An 18,383-nucleotide genomic window follows, 5' to 3' on the forward strand; every position below is an offset into this window, starting at 1 on the left:
CTCCCGAGGCGGAATATGAGATGTTGTTCCTCCAGTTTGTGGGTGGTGTCATTGTGACACTTTGAGGAACATATGGACATAAACATCATCTAATGTGAGGACAGATGAAAGGGAGTACAAGACCAGGAAGGAAAGATAGTATTGGGGAATACTATCTTGAGGTTTGGAATTGGATATGCTCTCAATAATAATCTTAATTTAGTTTTTCCTAATTAAGTTTACTAAATGGATTCAGCAGTAACTTATACTAGGGTCCTAGACTTTAGACCGATATTCATGCAAGTTCAACTTCCTTCAAAACATACCAAAAATGTAACTTTTAGTATAAAATGCACACCAATTATACATTTCAAAGCAGTTTAATTCAATGTAATGATTTATAAAAGTGATTCCATTGAACGTGTATTTGCATTTACAAAGTGCACAAGTAATCAAAACCAAGAAAATTTACTTCAGGGGTTATAATACAATTATTTTTCACTCAAATAAATAGGCAGTTGATAACACTTCCAGAAATGCCACTCCATTACATAGCATCTGTAGCATTTAAAACCTGCAACCATGTCAGACAGCAAAATGAAACTACAAAAAGATCATACTGGTACCCGAACAATTTTAAGCACTTAAGCCTAACGTGCTTGTGGGATGTCGAAACTGAATGTGCCTCAAATTCCATGAGATGACTCCTTTGCCAGACAACATCACTGGACAATTTTGATGCTTCTCTTTGTTTAGACTTTGGACAGGAGCCCAGATTCTGGTGCACTTGCTTTGATGAGGCTTTGAATCTCCTTGAAATGAGGATGATCCTTGTCAGCAACCAGTTGCAGGAGAATGGCTTCACTGGTGGTAATTATACTTCCGGTGCGGGCTAGACGCTACAAAAAAGAACACAATTCCAATACAGCTCAGTGGTGACAAACATGAAAGAACAATTTCACAACTCCTCTCCCTGCCCTAATTGATTTTCTCTCCTTTCCTAAAGATGTTAGGTCTTGCCAGAGTAATTTCACAAATCACAGCCACACTGCTTTATGTCTAAGCCTTAAAACCATACTTTAATTGTGCCAACACACTGGTGGCACTGAACAAAATTATTGTTTTCTCCTCCTTTCCTGATCAAGAGCTTCGAGACCAACTTGAACAGTCAAACCACTGCCAAGGCTGCAAACAGATGGGCCGGCACAGACTGTGTACCTGATTTGGAATTTTCCAGTCCTGGGTGATTCAGTATACTTTATGACATTACAGCTATTTCTGCTATAACCCGTGGTATGTTAACACAAATTGGCTGTAACACAGTTGATGAATAATGGAAACTGTTTGGATAATGCAAACTTTCTGCTGTACAGGTATAGCGATTTTCTATAGTGCAACTTTCTACAGCAAGGTCACACAAGAATGCAACTATCGCATTATAGGAGAAATACCTGCAATTCAATAATGCACCAGCTTTCAATCTTCCAGTGATTAAATTTCCACCTGTTTGCCAATGGCAACATAACGTTAGCTAATCTCTACACACCAATTATGTTGAGTAGGTGAGGCAAATTTATAATCAATATTAGTTTTCATTTTTGAAGTTTAAAGATAATGTGGTACAGAAGATATTGTTATTAAATCATTAATTAGTCTAGCCCAGTTGTTAACTCCCATGTTATGATGTAAAATAGCTTTCATCTCTTTACAAGATCTTGCATACCAGGATTAGAGAACTTTCCCATTGGGCAATTATGCAGCAAATAAATTTTAACATGAATAAAATGTGAAGTTTAGGGAGGGCAATAGAAATATTAACTACATCACTGAAAATAAAAATACCGACACTGGTGCAGCAGTAAAAGCATCAAGAAATACAGGAGAACAATCATTAGAAATAGCATCACAGGTAAAAAAAAAAAATCAGTATAAATGCTAACAAAGCACTCAGATTTATTTCTAGTGTTACAGAATTCAAAACAGTCCAATATGTGAAATGCCATTTAAAAAATCCAGGGCAGTTCTCACTTGTAAGTACTACATACAGTTCTGGTTTCAACACTTTCATTTTTGTGCTATAAAGAGAACATAAAAACAGTAGTACAGCACAAGAAGAGGCCCTTCAGCTCACCATGGCGGCTCTGACCATGATTCTAGTCTAAACTAATCCCATATACCTGCACGCGGTCCATATCTCTCTTTTCCCTGCCTATTCATGTAGCTATCTAACTGCCTCTTAAACTCTGCTATTTTATCTGCTTCTACCATTTCCCTTGGCAGTGTGTTCCAGACACTTGCCACACTGTTAAAAAAAAAACTTTTCTTGCACATCTCCTTTAACCTTTCCCCCTTCTCACCTTAAACCTATACACCCTTTAGTATTTTACATTTCCACCCTGGGAAAAAGACTCCCACTTTCTATCCTATACATGCCTCTCAAGTTTATATGTTTCTATCAGGTTACCCCTCAGCCTCTGACGCTCCAGCAAACAATCTAAGTTTGTCCAACTTCTCCTTATAACGAAAACACTCCAATCCAAGCAACATCCTGATAAACCACTGTTACATGCTCTGCAAAGCTTCCACATCCTTCCTAGTGTGGCGAGCACACAATATTCCAAATGTGGCCGAACTAAAATTTACACAGCTGCAACATGACTTACCAAGTATTATATTCGATGCCCTGACTGATGAAGGCAAGCCTGCTGCAAGGCCTTTTTTTACCACCTTATCCGCTTGTGCTGCTACTTTCAGGAGCTACAGACTTGGGCCTTAAGATCACTGTTTATCTATGCTCCATAGGATCCCAAAATTTACTGTATACTTTCCTCTTGCATTTGACCTCCCAAAATGCATCACCTCACACAATTCCTCATCACCACCCTAACAGATTGACTCAGGAGATCATGATGTACAAAGTCATTCCTAACCACTGCAGCAAATCAAACTGTGATTAGGCATGCCACTACGCTTTATCTAGATCCCTATTAGTCTTGATGGTCATATATCCCTCAACACTTAGAGCTCAATCATTGTCAATCTGCAGCCACTTCTCTGTAATGACTATCAGATAATTTCCATTTACTTCAATGTGTGCTATTGATTTATTTACTGTGAATACCAGTACTATGCACAGATACACAGCATTTCGTTTTCTCTATGTGACTGATACCTTTGAAGCATCTAGTCTTGCTGTTGGTATTTTTAGGTGTTTATTCCCCCTCTGGCCTTTCCTGTCATTCTCCAACATTCATTCTACATCTTCATTTTGCTCCCTTGCCTCGACTCTATTCGTTGACGTGTTACATTTTTCCAAGCTTGATAACATCCCACAATTATTTACATCAAAGCTCTTTACTTCCCTAATTATGCAACTCATCAGGCCCAGCACAGTTCTGGCTTAGACCATCCCAACGCTACAGAACACCATGGTCTAGTTTTCAAGAAGAGAATAATACCAAAGCACAAAGGGTCATTAGATACACAAGGTGATCTATTTTGAAACTTCCAACAAGAACAGAAGGGAATGGAGAGATACTGCAAAACGCAAAGGTGAGCTGCCAAGGAGTGGCATTCAAACCTACAGTTTTTTCATTTTTCAGGACAATTTGCTAGAAATGCCAAAGTAAAAATGCCAAATTTGCTTCCCCTTACTATGTGAGATGAGTGTGTGCTGACTGGTTGGCAAATAGACGTTGATTGCTATACGTGTTCCCATAGGGAATGCACCAGTTAATGATGAATGTCAGTTAACTAACAAGATAACTAACTAAAAAAAAGTTGTTCCTTACTTTTAATATTTCTTGCAATTTGTCATGAGTGCAAAATGAATAGCTCTAATAAAATGTGCCTTTTAATATTCAAATTATGATAAGAATGTCTCCTTAAAACTACATGTTTTAAATATGCTTTTAAAATCCTACCTCCAAAGCAAACATTCTGTCCATCATACTTCTTGAAGAAGTTGCATCAGCAACAATATGGACTTCAAGGCCTCTTCCAATCAGATCCAGTGCAGTCTGCTGTATGCAAACATGAGTCTATTGGGAGTTTAGGGAGGGGGTTGGGGTTAAAGAAAGGAAATTAACACCAATTTTAAACCTCAGATGATATATATTATAGAAAAACTATATATTAGATGGTCATTAAGTAGGAACAGTTAACCATTGCATAGAAACTTCTTTTTATATTTAAAGCCAAATTAAAAAAATCTGGCAAAATTTTCTGCACATAATTCTTTGAATTTATTTTCAATTGTGAAAACCAGTTTCTGAAAGAGCCTTCATCTTTGGGTGTTGTAGTCATTACTTGAAATAAATACAGGACAGATCTGAGTGGAAGCGCTATTGAAGTCTAATTGAGCAGCTGCAAAGGCAGTTCCTAGGTATTCTCCTGCAGGCTCAAATAGTAGCAGGACCACGCTGAGAGACACTGCAGGTTTATCTGCACAATGTTGGAAGTTTTGTGAAAGCTGCAAAGTCCTCTACCACTGAATTCTCCAGTGTTGGTCTGTTTGATGACTCTGATAATTATAGCTTATTGAGGGAGGGGTCAGGTTCACATACAGACTATTGTAGACTGTATTTGATGAAATGATGTCAAGAAAGGTGGTAGATAGGAGACAGCAAGGAACACACTGAAATAATGAGTAAATAGTTGCATTTATTTATTGCCTTTAAATACAAGGATAATGGAGCTGGATGAAGGACAGTTGTTGGGAGAGGACAGGTTGTCTAAATGCATCAGATTGCATAATGACAAGGAAAATTGATAGAATCACAGAATAATGTCATTCGCAACTTTGACTAGGTCTGTCAGAAATGTTGTGACATGGAAAAACAATTACATAAGTAGATGAACAAGGATTGGATGGGATGGGTAGGTTAGTAGCTAGTGGGTGACATGTTAATGAACTTTGGAATTGCAAGCTGGATTTGAAGCAGTAGTTTGAGGACAGAGGTCAAGAATTGTTTTTGTTAAAAAGGAAGGAGTGATGATGGCTATTTGAAAGAAAAAGGTACTGTACCTGATGAAAGGAAACCATTTACAATGTCAGCTAGCACAGGGGTCAGGAATTAAGCGGAGCAGCCAGCAGTCTAATAGCAATGTAAGTCAAGGAAGGAGGAGATGATTCTTATGGACAAGATGAGCTTGGAAAAGGTGTGAAGCCTGATGAGAGGAAATGGAAAAGGTTGTGAGCTGGGGCTGGTTTTATCTTCATCATCACTGATACATAACTGACACCAAGTTATCCAACAAAATGAAGCAATTTTGTCCAAAACCAACTGTCACAGAAAAGTGGAAGAAAATCATAGAATTCAATGCTCAAAACATTAGTAAAATCCATGAATTCAATACAAAAAGTAAATTTAGTCTGAGTTATTGTTAAGGAGAAGGCCCTAACGTTGACTATCAAGAGGTATTACTCTGGAATGCAGTAAGCAAGGATCACAAGTATCAAAGCTCTCAAATATGCACTAGGCTTCTTATTTCACATGCCTTGTATTATATTAACCATATCTGATGTTAGGATGCTTTAAATTTAGCAGTTTAAGCTTTTATTAAGTATCTCTAGAATAGCATTTTCTTTCAGAAGTGCAGTCTAGCTGTCATTCTTCTTTCCAAATTAAAGTTAGTTCATACGTGGTTCTCTTGGCGCCAGTTTCCCTTCAGTCAGGAATCTGATAGCAGTCTGGCTGTAGAAGCTTTGCAGCTGTGCTTAATACTGTCTTCACACAATTTTCATACATGTTTACTTATGGAAAAGTTAATTTGATAGCAATCAAAGGCTGAAACAATTTCATCTACAAAGAACACATACACTTAACTGCATCCAGACAAGACCAAAAAGTAGCAGAGGCAAAATGCTTACTTCATAAAGCAAATTTAGGGGGAGGTGATCACTGGACTGTTAATCGAAAAACTCAGCTAATGTTCTGGGTACACAGTTTGGATATCTACCATGACAGACAGTGGAATTTGAATTCAATATAAATCTGGAATCAAGAGTATAATAATGGACATGAAATCATTATCAGTTGTTGGATAAACCCACCTGGTTCACTAATGTCCTTTAGGGAAGGAAACTGCCATCCTTACCTGGTCTGGCCTACCTGTGACTCCAGACCCACAGCAATATGGTTGACTCTTAACAGCCCTCTGGGCAATTGGGGATGGACAATAAATGCTGGTCCAGCCAGCAACACCCTCATCCCATGAATGAATTTTTTTAAAAAAAAGAGGTAATCATGTACCGTAGCAAACAGAAAATATGTTGGAAATAAAGGGGTTAATTAAACATTCACAAAAAAGATACTTACATACCTCAACTCCGAACAACACAACACTTTGAACTCCAGGCATTTCATTCAGAGCATCTTCCACGACAGGTACAACCATTGAAAACTTAGTCTTAGGCACAACCATCCTGGCTGTTGTCACATCAATTTCTGCTACAGTACTCCCAAGTCCTTTTGGATATTGTTCAGTGACAATAACAGGAATTCCCAAAAGGTGAGCACCCTGAACCTGGAGGTATGATCAAAATAAACATGCAGAGGTAGGGAACACAATATTTCTGAATACAGTTTAGTAATAACATTATATATCACATTTTGACAAATTTGATAGAGTCTTTCACAAGGTGACGAGAAGACACAGGCAGTGAATGAGGTTAGTGCTACAGATGTTGGAGATTTGAACTTCCAGAAAACATTTGATACAGTGCCATAGGGCAGGTTAGTTAACAAGTTAGAAATATTTGAGATCAACGGATCCTTAGCAGCATGGATTTAGAAGTTCACTAAAAGATAGGAAACAGAGGGTAGGAACAGGCACTTCTCAGATTGGAGATCAGTTGACAGTAGTGATACCCACGGTTCAGTGTTGGGATCCTCACTTTTACTGATTTAAATAAATGATTTGGAGATAGGTGTTGAGGGCAAAATCTCTAAATTTGCAGATGATACTAAGCTAGGGAGAAGCATGAGCTGTGAGGATGACATTGAGTGACTTCTGAGGGACACTGACAAGTTGGTTAAATGGGCAGACACCTAGCAGATGAAAATCAATGCAGAAAAATGTGAAGTAATGCATTTTGGTAGAATAAACACACAAATAATACAGGCTCAATTGTGCAACTTAGAGGGGAGTACAGGAGCAGAGGAACCTTGGGGTTCAACTGCATGATTTTCTGAAGGTGACCAGGCAAATTGAAACAGTTGTTAAAAAGGCTTATAGGATCCTTGGGTTTATAAATAGAGGCATAGAGTATAAAAGCAAGGAAGTGATGCTACACCTCTACAAATCATTGATCAGACACATTTGGGATACTGTGGTCAGTTCTGGGCACCTTGTTTAAGGAAAAGCCCTAGTGAGAGTCTGAAGGAGATTTACTAGAACGATGCCAGGAATGAGGGATTTTAGGTAGAAAGAAAAATTACAGAGATTGGGCTTATTGTCCTTGGAGCAGAGAAAATTAAGAGGTGACTTTATTGAGGTGTTCAAAATTATGAACAACTTTGACAGGGTAAAGGATGAAATTCTGTTTTCTATTGGTTGGTATGTCAGTAAGTATGGGTCACAATTTCAAGACTGTCAGGAAGAGAGCTAGGAGTGAGATGAGGAGAAACTTCTTTACTCACAGAGTTGTTAGGATGTGGAATGTGCTGCCTGGAAGTAGTGGAGGCAGATTCCATAGGAGGTTTCAAAAGAGAGCTGGATACATATTTGAAAGGAATGAATTTAGAGGGCTACGGAGATAGGGCCGGAGAATGGGACTAGCTGGGTAGCTCTTTCAGGAGCAGGTACAGACACAATGGGTCTAATGGCCTCTGTGTACTGTAAATTCATTACTGAAGACATCCAAATCCTAAACATATATTGCAGTCTCAGCATCATGGAAAGTACAGAGACTCCGTATTAACTTCTATAGATGAAGTAGCAAGTGACAGAACAATTAAGCACAATGTACAAATCTATTAATATCCCAAGACCACAGCATTCAGGATTCTGCTATTTGTCGTGAGTTTTGGGGTAGTAATGTCAGTGAAACTGTCAGTATTTAAATATTGCCCCTCTAAAACAAACAAAACAATTCAGAAAGACTGTAAGCAATTTCAATGTTTCTCCATAGCATGCACTACTGAAGACACTCCAGACTGCAAGCAACCAAAATTCATTAAATTGATGAGGGTTTGATTTTTCTAGCAAAACAACTAGAGTGAAAAGGCTTTTCAACAAAGTATTGCCTTGTTATATGAGATTTAACAGTTTCTAATAGCAACTAATTTTGTAGGTCGTCATGGCGTACAGGTAGCATCACACCTTTGACCTAGCAGCTTTGGTTGGAGGCCAGGGCTTGTTGTCAAGGAAGGGATACTTGTAACGTGGCCTAACAAGTTAAGCATCAGCCTAAAGACCCTTTCCAATATATGGCAAGAACAGTAGCCTTCCGGTCAGCTATCAACAGAAAGCAATAGCAACTGACTCCAGTAATTTACCCATAAACACGGAATAATCCAATGGAAGTCTATTGCCCAACCCTCAGAAATGAGGACAGAAAAAAAAAGACTAATTTTACAATTTCTGTCAAGAAATATAAATCAATGTTCCAAAAAATAAGTGTTTAGCAATACTTTCTTGCTTTGATGTTCTATGATGTTATTTATGAAGTCTATACCCTGTATGCTTATTAAATAGCCAACATATCAAAACCACGTGAAAAGGCAGTGTAACAATTGTTAACACAGCAGTCCCTGAAGACACGAGTGGAAGTAAGGAAAATGGAGAAAAATAGGAAGTTTAATAGTACAACAGATAGTAACCTTGCCTCTGGACAAAGAGCCCTGGGTCATGGAAGGTGCACTAAATTTGCTGCCATTGAGCTGGATTGTCAACCTACAAATTTTTCCAACGTTAACATGGCAGTAAGAGCAAAATGGAAATTCCTGGTCAGGCAAAATTGACACAGAGTGTAGTTTCCCTCAAACAATAACTTGTGGCTTCAGGTTAGTGATCTGTTTCAGTAAAAGCAAAGCTACAGAATACAGACATAAGTGCTTGCTTTGTCTGTCTCATGCATCTCTAGTCACAGGAAGTCTTCTGCATCTGCAGAAGCAGCCTTAAAATAACAAACTATAAATGTTTGAACTGGACTGGAGAAATCCCTTCTCCAATATTTCTGGATTTGCATGTTGTACGAGCAAGATTACGAATCAGCAAAATGTTGGTTTAACAGTGAAAATCGCACATGATACATCATAATAAAATGTCCCAAGTATATTACTGTATGTGCTACTCAGCAAACTCCCGAGTCACTTCAGTTTCTGGGAAAAATTTCACATTATATCAGAACCTTGAGAGATTCAGGAGCACAGGTGAGTGTAGTGGCCAACACTAAACAGAAGGTACCAGGGAATTCGAAAGGCCTGAAGGTGCATAAATCACTTGACCTGATGGACTATATACCAAGATTCAGAAGGAGATAGCTGAGGAGATTGTGGAGGCATTGGTGGCGATCTTTCAGGAATCTCTGGAGTTAGGGAGGGTGCCAGAGGACTGAAAAATGGCTAATGCAACACCCGTTTGAGAAGGGAGGGAAGCAGAAGGCAGGAAATATTGGCCTGTTAGCCTGACCTCTGTCATTGGTAAGATTTTCAGATCCATTATTAAGGGTGAGATCATGGAGTATCTGGAACTAGGGGTGAGTCAGCACAGCTTTGTTAAGGGGTCATCATGACTGACAAATCTGTTCAAATTCTTTGAGGTGGAAATGAGCAAGTTAGACAGAGGAAAGCCAGTGGATGTGATCTATTTTGATTTCTAGAAGGCATTTGACAAGGTGCCACGTAGGAGGCTGCTAAATAAGAGCCCGTGGTGTTAGGGGCAAGGTACTGGCCTGGATAGAGAATTGGCTGACTGGCAGAAGGCAGAATGTGAGGATAAAGGGGTCTTTTTCAGGATGGCAACCGGTGACTAGTGGAGTTCTGCAGGGGTCAGTATTGGAAGCACAACAATTACATCATGCATTCAAAATCTGGATGAAGGAACTGATGGCATTGTTGTTAAGCGTGCAATAGCACAGATAGACGGAGGGACAGGTAGTGTTGATGAAGTGGAGAGGCTGCAGGAAGACTTGGACAGTCTAGGAAACTCGGCAAAGAAGTGGCTGATGGAATACAATGTGGGAAAGTGTGAGGTTATGCACTTCAGTAGAAAGATTAGAGACTATTTCTAAACAGTGAAAGCTTGCGGAAATCTGAAGCACATTAGGCCTTCGAAGTCCTAGTTCAAGATTCTCTTATGGTTAACATGCAGGTGATCGAGGGGAGGCGATGGCCTAGTGGTATTATTGCTGGACTGTTAATCCAGAGACCCAGATAATGTTCTGGGGACCTGGGTTCAAATCCCGCAACAGCAGATGGTGGAATTTGAATTCAATAAATATCTGGAATTAACAGTCTAATGATGACCGTGAATCCATTGTTGATTGTCAGGAAAAAACCCATCTGGTTCACTATGTCCTTTAGGGAAAGAAACTGCCATCCTTACCTGGTCTGGCCTAAATGTGACTCCAGATCCATAGCAATGTGGTTGACTCTCAACTGCCCTCTGGACAACTGAGATAGGTAGTAAATGCTGCATAGCCAGCGACACCCTTGTCCCGTGAATGAATAAAAGAATAACGGAGGTTCATTTGACAGTTAGGAAGTCAAATGTAACGTTCGCATTCATTTCAAAATGCAAGAGGAGAGATGTACTGCTGAGGCTGTATAAAAGTTTTGGTCAGACTGCTTTTGCATTATTGTGAGCAGTTTTGGGTCCCATATTTAAGGATGTATGTGTTGGCCTTGGAAGGGGTCCAGAGGAGGTTCACAAGAGTGATCCTGGGGTTAAAAGGCTTGTAATATGAGGAGCAGTTGTAGTCTCTTGGTCTGTACTCAGAGTACAGAAGGTTGGGGGAGAATCTCATTGAAACTTACAGAATACTAAGAGGCCTGGACAGAATGGACACGGAGAAGATATTTCCACTAGTAGACGAGACTAGGACTGAGAGCACAGCCTCAGAGTGAAGGGCTACCCCTTAGAACTGAGATGAATAGGAATTTATTCACTCAGATGGTGATGAATCTGTGGAGGTCATTGCCACTAAAAGCTGTGGAGGCGAAGTCATTGAGTGTTTTTTTGAGTTAGATTGGTGTTTGACTAGTAATGGGAGCAAGGGCTTTGGGGCAAAGGCAGGAGATGGGATTGAGAAAAATATCAGCCATGATTGAATGGTGGAGCAGACGTGATGGGCTGAATGACCTAATTCTGCTCCTCTATCTTATGTTAAACTGGCAGTGGTGCAGCTTTAACAGATCTTTATCCGTTAATCCTGATGGGAGAACCTAACTATTCATAAGATCTAGGTTAGTACAGCAGAACTGCACCAGCCACAAGGTATAATCCTTAAACATTCAGGCCAACTCAATTAAAAAAAAAATAGCAATTTCCATTCCTGCTCGTAATTAAAAGGACAGAGATAGCAATACCTCCTATATTTAAATTAATATGTTTTCAAAGTAAACCACATCATGCGACATCTTTAATATATTCATACAAAGGAAACATATAAATGGTAAAAGACTGTCTAAAACTGTATGTGTTTGTAGGAATACTACAATGACACCACTGGACATAAAAATCCTTAGCACAATGAGAGCTTATAAAAAAATTTTGATAAGATATAATTCTGGTAAAACATAAATAGTCTTTTTTTCATACTGTGCTAAAAAGATCCATAAAGACAATATTAGTTATATGTCAGAGTAACAGGAAATAACAAACCTGCACTTAGATAACACCATTTATGATCTCAGGACTAGCAGTCTAGGTACCTCGATCACTAAAAGATCTATAACTGGTACAGGAAATACATCAACAAGAGTTTAAAACATGCTGGTCTTTATAACATTAATGGCTGGAAATCAAGGAGTTAGAATGTAAACTTGAGCTACACAAAGCCCTTGATACATCACACATAGCATACTGACAAGTAATTCTGAGCAACATTTATAACAAGGACATGTCATTCCTGGAGGACTACAGTGTACATTTAACATTCTGATGCCTGGGCTTCAAGAGTTAAATTTCAAGAAGAGATTACAGAAAGTTTAGTTGTATACCAGAGAACTTAGAAACTCAAGGGATAATTTGACTAAACTATAAAATATCAAAGGGAAATAAGTTGGGATAAAAAATATTAAAAATGGAAACAGCTTGAAGTTACAAGGATAGATTGAAAGAAACTACTTCCACTCATTGTGTCCCTGTCATAAACTCTACAATCTAAAAGATTAGTGTAAACATTTCAACACAGTAAATATTAGAACCATGGAACTCACTTTTGGTGCTCAGCTAACAATGTAGATTAACAATGGTAATGTAGTTGATATGGTTATACATAAACTTCCAAAAAAAGGCATTGATAAAGTGCAACATACCAGCAAAGTTGAAAAATATGGAATAAAAGGGACAGTGGCATCATGTTTACAAAGTTCTTTGAATGATAGGAAACAGCAGTGAGTAATCGTTCTTAGAATTAAGGAAGGTACATTGTGGGGTTCCCAGGCTTGAACCACTGCTTCCTTGATCTATATTAATGACCAAGAGTTGCAATTGTATCATTCACACAAATATTTTAGATGACATTTTAGAAGTATTGTGAAATAGGAGTTGGATTGCAATAAACTTCAAGGACACAGACAGACAATAGAATGAGCAACGTGTATTGAAAGAAATTTAATGAATGTTACATGATATACTTCAGAGGAAGCATTAGGATAGGCATTGTGTGCAAATTGGAAAAGGTGATCAGACAAATTGAGAAAGCAATTAATTAAGACACGAGGTTCCGGACTTTACAAATAATGACCTAAGGATACAAAAACAAATAATTTTAAGTAATCTATACAGAATATCGGTTTGACCCGAATTGGAGTATTGCATCCAAGTGCACTTCAGGAAGGATGAGAAGCTATTGCAAATCTTTCCTGCAGCCTCTGCAAGAGTAGTTCCAGGGATGAGAGACTTCAAAGATTGTGACATACTGGAATGCAGTGGCTGAGAATGGTGCATACAAATTCACTTGTGGCTTTCAAACAGAGGACTGTATAATTATCGGAACATAAAAGCAACTACAAGGCCACAGGGAAAAGGCAAGGGAATGGGTCCAACTGAGCTGTACTTGCAGAGGGCTAACTTGGACATGACCAGTCAATGGCTCTCCTCCCATGCTGAAGCAGTCTATGGACCTTAAAAATCCAATTCTGATGGGGTCTTTGGTTATCAAACTCTCATGAATATTACAAATCAAACAATCTCTGCTTGAATAATGCAATAGTCCAGCCCCACTCCAATGTTCCCACCCCTTCCACAGCTGACAAAACTTCTTTTGAACTGTAGTTGCTGTTGTAGGATTTACACTAGCCAATTTGCCCACAGATAAGTGATCAGGAAAACCTTGAATAAAAATCTGTTCTCAATGACCAACATTAAGAAAATAAAAATCATTTAAACTTATTTAAACAATGTTTAACTTTTATTGTTTCACATTGCTGGAGAGATCATGAAGAAAATTCTGAACAAAAGACACAAATTTTCTTGTGTAAAAATGCAGCAGCGCTGGGTCACATTTCAGAATGAATAAAAACTTAAGAAAACTCACCAGCCTTTGGCCTACACTTATGATATCTCCAAAATACTTGATTGCAGGCCTGAACCTTTCCTGCATGTCACAACAGAAAAACACAGTACTGGAAGCCACTAGGTTTCCAAGCGAAGTCATCTGGTTAAATAAAGACAAAAAAGTATTTGTTACAATGGGTCATTTCACTTCTTCTGATTAAAGTAACAAATATTAGGCATACAATAGGTTGGGTGATGGAAATGCTGTTTATAATAGTCAATGTACAGAATCAGACTATTAGTTCAGGACAGTGAAAATATGCGCAATGTCGCAGACATCGCATGCCCAATGTATTTAAAAGTTTACTGTTCATCATCAGAAGCATTTTGCTTGCAATTTACAAGATCAGCATATGACTTTTCCAGATCAACGCTTACAGCTTTACCCCTCAAACATATGAAAATCTGACAATAATGGGACCAGTTCATCACATAAAGCATTCCTGCTGTATCACGACATCATGGATCTGTTTCTTTAACCTTCTTTGACATAGCCACCTGATCTAAAAATAATAAAAGGAAAATACTGCAGATGATGGAAATCTGAAACAAACTGAATGCTGTAGAAACTCAGCAGGTCTGGCATCATCTGTAGAGGGAGGAAGGAAGGAAGAGGGGGAGCGGGGGAGAGAAAAAGGGGGGGGGGTTAGAGAGAGACAGAGATGACATTTCGAATCATGTAGGACTCTTCTACAGAACTGGTTCCCAGTTAATTTGGTTTCCCTATCCACAGATCAGACACAAAATCAACTTTTCCTTCACATTTTCAAGAAAATCTATGCAGCTGTTTTAGTGATGTAGCTCCAATATAAAACAAATACCTGAAAAAAATGCATTATTTGTTCTGGCCTATTTCTCAGGATATTATTAAAAATAATAAATGATGATTACATTGTGAAAAGAAGTATTCCTATTGATCACGTGTATGTCCAAAAATACTTCCTATTTTGATTCTGTAAAATTGAAATGATGAATTTATAGAATACTATTTGGTAAAGTACACAAAATAAATGACAGATTTTACATCTGGATGGCTGGTCTGGAAAGCACTGTGATAGAGAATTATATAGACCTAAATACCAATAAGCCAAATATTCTGGTCTATTGCTTCTTCACTTAACATTGGTTTCAAATTAAACATGTTTAAGCATTAAGAAACTGGTTGTAACTGTTCATAACTATTAATCTATAAAGAAGTATGATATTCCAACAAAAAATCATAACTAATGAATAGGCACGCTTGAAAACACAGTTAGTCTGCATTGGGGCAACATTCTGTTACAGCGCAACTAATATATGTCAGCAATTACTGGCTACAGGAAGACATGGACAACTATGGACTGCAGTGGTTCAAGAAAGCAGGTCACCACCACATTGTCAACCACTCGGGACAGGCAATAAATGCTGGCCCAGCCAGCAACGTCCACATACCACGCGTGAATAAAAAAAAACCTACAGACAAAAAAAAGTAGTGAAAGGTGGGAAGCTACAATAATTATTCAAAGCATGTGGTGTGATGCAACTTAAATATTTTAAATTATCAATGTAGAAAGATTACACATTTTACCCCCCAAAAGGAAACAATGCTTGTAATTATGAAAAATCACAAGATCATTAATTTGCTGGGTGAGAAAACCAGTACAGTCTCAGAATATGCCGTGTATCATGTATCTTTTTCCAAAATTCAAATTTTAAAGATTAAGGGAACTGTAATAATTAACAAAATGTTTAGTTATAAACATCCTTATTACATACTGCCTGTCTACAATTGTGATTTCCTTAAGTCAAATTATAGAAGGTTCTCCTTCACCTGCATGCAGTGTATAAATGCTGAAAGAAACCAAAGTGAATTAGCAGAGTCATTAATTCAAGTCCCCACAGATGACTATTAAACATCTTATTCTCTGGAGCTAGGAGATCACCATCTCGAAAGACAATAGGCACTTTCGCAGATCTCGTGTTGCATTCTCATAACAGTGGAAGTCTTTACATCTGTGACAAGATGTTCCATTGAAGCCAGACTGAAGTATGCCATGCAAACTACACCGAATATGGCAAAATGAGAACACTAAGAGTGGACCTGCTAGTCATTCACTGCATTGTCCCCTGGGAACATGACAAGGACAATACGGAGATGCAATACATCATTTAATGGCACTATGCTACATGATATCACCCCAAACAATGGAACAACATGCTTAAACACAATTGAAGGAGAATTCTTTTTTACACTTCTTAATGAGATACACATATCCCTAGCAAGGGCAGTATCTTGTTACCTATTTCCAATTTTTTTTCAGAAAGAGGTGTTTTCAACCACCTTCTCAAAATACTACAATTAATCTGGAGTAGGTACCCCACAGAGTGATGTCGAGGAGTTCCTGGGTTACAATGGAGTGATGCCGACAGGACAACGGTACAGTTCCATGTCAGGACGTTGCATGACTAGGAAGGGAATTTGTAGCAGTTGGTGATCCCCTGCATCTGCTGTCCTTGCACTTCAACATGGTAGAGGTCATAGAATTGGAAGGTGTTGCTGAAGGAGGCTTGGCCAGTTGTTCAAATACGTCTTGTAAGTAGTACACTGCTGAAACTGTGTGCCAGTGGTTGAGGGAGAGAATGTGATACCAATCAAATGGTCTGCTTTGTCTTGGATGCTGCCAGGCTTCTCAAGTTTTCGAAGCTGTATTCATTTAGGCAAGTGGAGAGTATCCTATCACTCTCCAAATTCTGATCTGTCGGTACTGGACATGCTTTGGGCAGTCAGAAAGTGAGTATTTGTTGTGGAACTCCTAGCCTCTGACATGCTCCAGTTGCTACAGTATTTATTTTGCTGGTCCAATTACATTTCTGGTCAATGGTAACCCAAAAGACATTGATGATGGGGCTTTCAGTAGTAGTAATACCTTTGAATGTCAATAGGAGAGATAAGTAATTACTCGTGTGGTATGAATGTTACTTGCCACTTATCAGTCCAAGTATGAAGGCTGTCCAGATCTTGTTGCATTAACGTTGGCTCAACTTTCTGATCACACTGGTCACAAATCAGCAACTCTCTTCCTTGCAGCTTCAAATTTGCTGCAGTGTTCCCTTGACTATCCCAAAGTCAGCTTACAAGGTTTCTGAAGTGTGTAACTGGGTCATTGTTGACTAATATTCAACATCTGTCGATGATCCTCTGAAATGATGAGATTTCCTAAAGCCCTGGAGCTAATGAATTGCAAATTCTGTAAATGAAAAACAGTAGAACAAAGATATTTAAAAGGTTAAATAAACATGAATAAGTCCTTTCTTTATTGTGTGCATACATATTTGACATTCTAATTTTACAAAATAAGATACGGTATATGGTTTTGAAATACAACAGATGGTTATTTACCCATGAAATTTTATACAGCAGTTTGACTGAACAACTATATTTTAGAAATCACGTATAGAGTCATAGAGTTGTAGAGCATGGAAACAGACCCTTCCGTCCAACTCATCCATGCCAACCAGATATCCTAAATTAATCTAGTCCCATTTGCCAGCATTTGGCCCATTCAGGGAGACCAGAATTGAACGCAGTGTTCCAAAAGTCTCTCTGACCACATGAACTTCATCACTCTGGGCACTGTTTTCTATGTGATTTGCTACTTCTTTGACAAGTGTCTTCCTTGTTTCTTCATCAACTTCTCTATTCATCCTTCACATATTGGTTGAAAATCTGCAGCAAGTCCTTTCTTCACCCTCTGTGATGCAACAACTACACATTATAGAATCTTCTGCCATGTGTGATGGCAATTTTATCCTTGTTACTGTTATCGCTAATACACTGACATAGGAGGAAACTATGTTCTAATTACTGAACAAGATGTATGAGCTTGTCACCTTGATACATATTTTAACATTGAAGCCCAGTTCACATTTGCAAGGTTTAGTGTAGGTATATCTATATCCAAATTATATTTTTAAAATAATTTTAATGAAGCAGGATGCCATATTGAAAAGTTTAAATAGAAGCATATATGTCAACACTCCTGAACAGTGGAAATCCGTGAGTTAATTTTGCAACTGGACTAGGAATTTCTCAAAGCACTACGGACAACCGACGAAATTGAACTTGGTTATAAGGCAGGCACGTACAGTCTGCCCAGACTATAGACAGAAGCTCCAGGAGAATGAACACTGTCTGGAATAAAGTCTATTGCAGATTTTATCTGTAAAAATGATCACATTAGAACTACAGTATTAATAAGTAAAACCAAAGTCAATGAATGAAAACAACTTATTTAACAATGCAATTATAAAATAGATATTTTTGACAAATTTTTAATCAGTGGTTTAGCAAACAAAAAGGTTACAGCCAGTAATTTAAAAAAAACAAATATCATTCATTTGAACACTGCAAATTACAGCAGCAAATCTAGCATTTATAGGCTGTACAGAGATTGTTTTCAAAACAATCAAGTGATAGTAAGAGCATGGGTGAATGTGAACAGAATTTTCTTAAAGCAGCTAGAATTAAGTGTGCAAATAATTGCAGACCTTGTTCTTCACCACCTCCCCAACATATACAGTGGAGACGGGGATACAGCGACGGGGTGGGGACACGGTAGGGGCTGGGGGAACGAGGATACGGTCAGGGGATGGAGACACAATGGTGACTGGGGGCTGGTTGGGGAGGGTGGAGATAC

The 18,383-nt window shown here is 38.4% G+C and overlaps 1 protein-coding gene across 2 annotated transcripts in view; it reads right to left on the reverse strand.

Annotated features, from left to right (window-relative positions):
• Nucleotides 1-343: 343 nt before the first annotated feature.
• Nucleotides 344-18,383, reverse strand: part of isoc1 (isochorismatase domain containing 1) — an 18,517-nt gene continuing 477 nt past the window's right edge. The window contains exons 2-5 of one of the 2 annotated variants that reach the window (XM_048594961.1): nt 13,688-13,807; nt 6,304-6,507; nt 3,903-4,019; nt 344-878 (exon numbers count right to left, since the gene is read on the reverse strand). In XM_048594961.1, coding sequence (XP_048450918.1) covers nt 732-878; nt 3,903-4,019; nt 6,304-6,507; nt 13,688-13,807 — 588 coding nt within the window. In that variant the 3' untranslated portion in view covers nt 344-731. The remainder of the gene's footprint in view (nt 879-3,902; nt 4,020-6,303; nt 6,508-13,687; nt 13,808-18,383) is intronic. The other variant, XM_048594963.1, reaches the window with a different exon arrangement.

The sequence above is a fragment of the Rhincodon typus genome, chromosome 3 (genome assembly GCF_021869965.1).
Source record: "Rhincodon typus isolate 14 chromosome 3, sRhiTyp1.1, whole genome shotgun sequence".
Taxonomy (NCBI): domain Eukaryota; kingdom Metazoa; phylum Chordata; class Chondrichthyes; order Orectolobiformes; family Rhincodontidae; genus Rhincodon; species Rhincodon typus.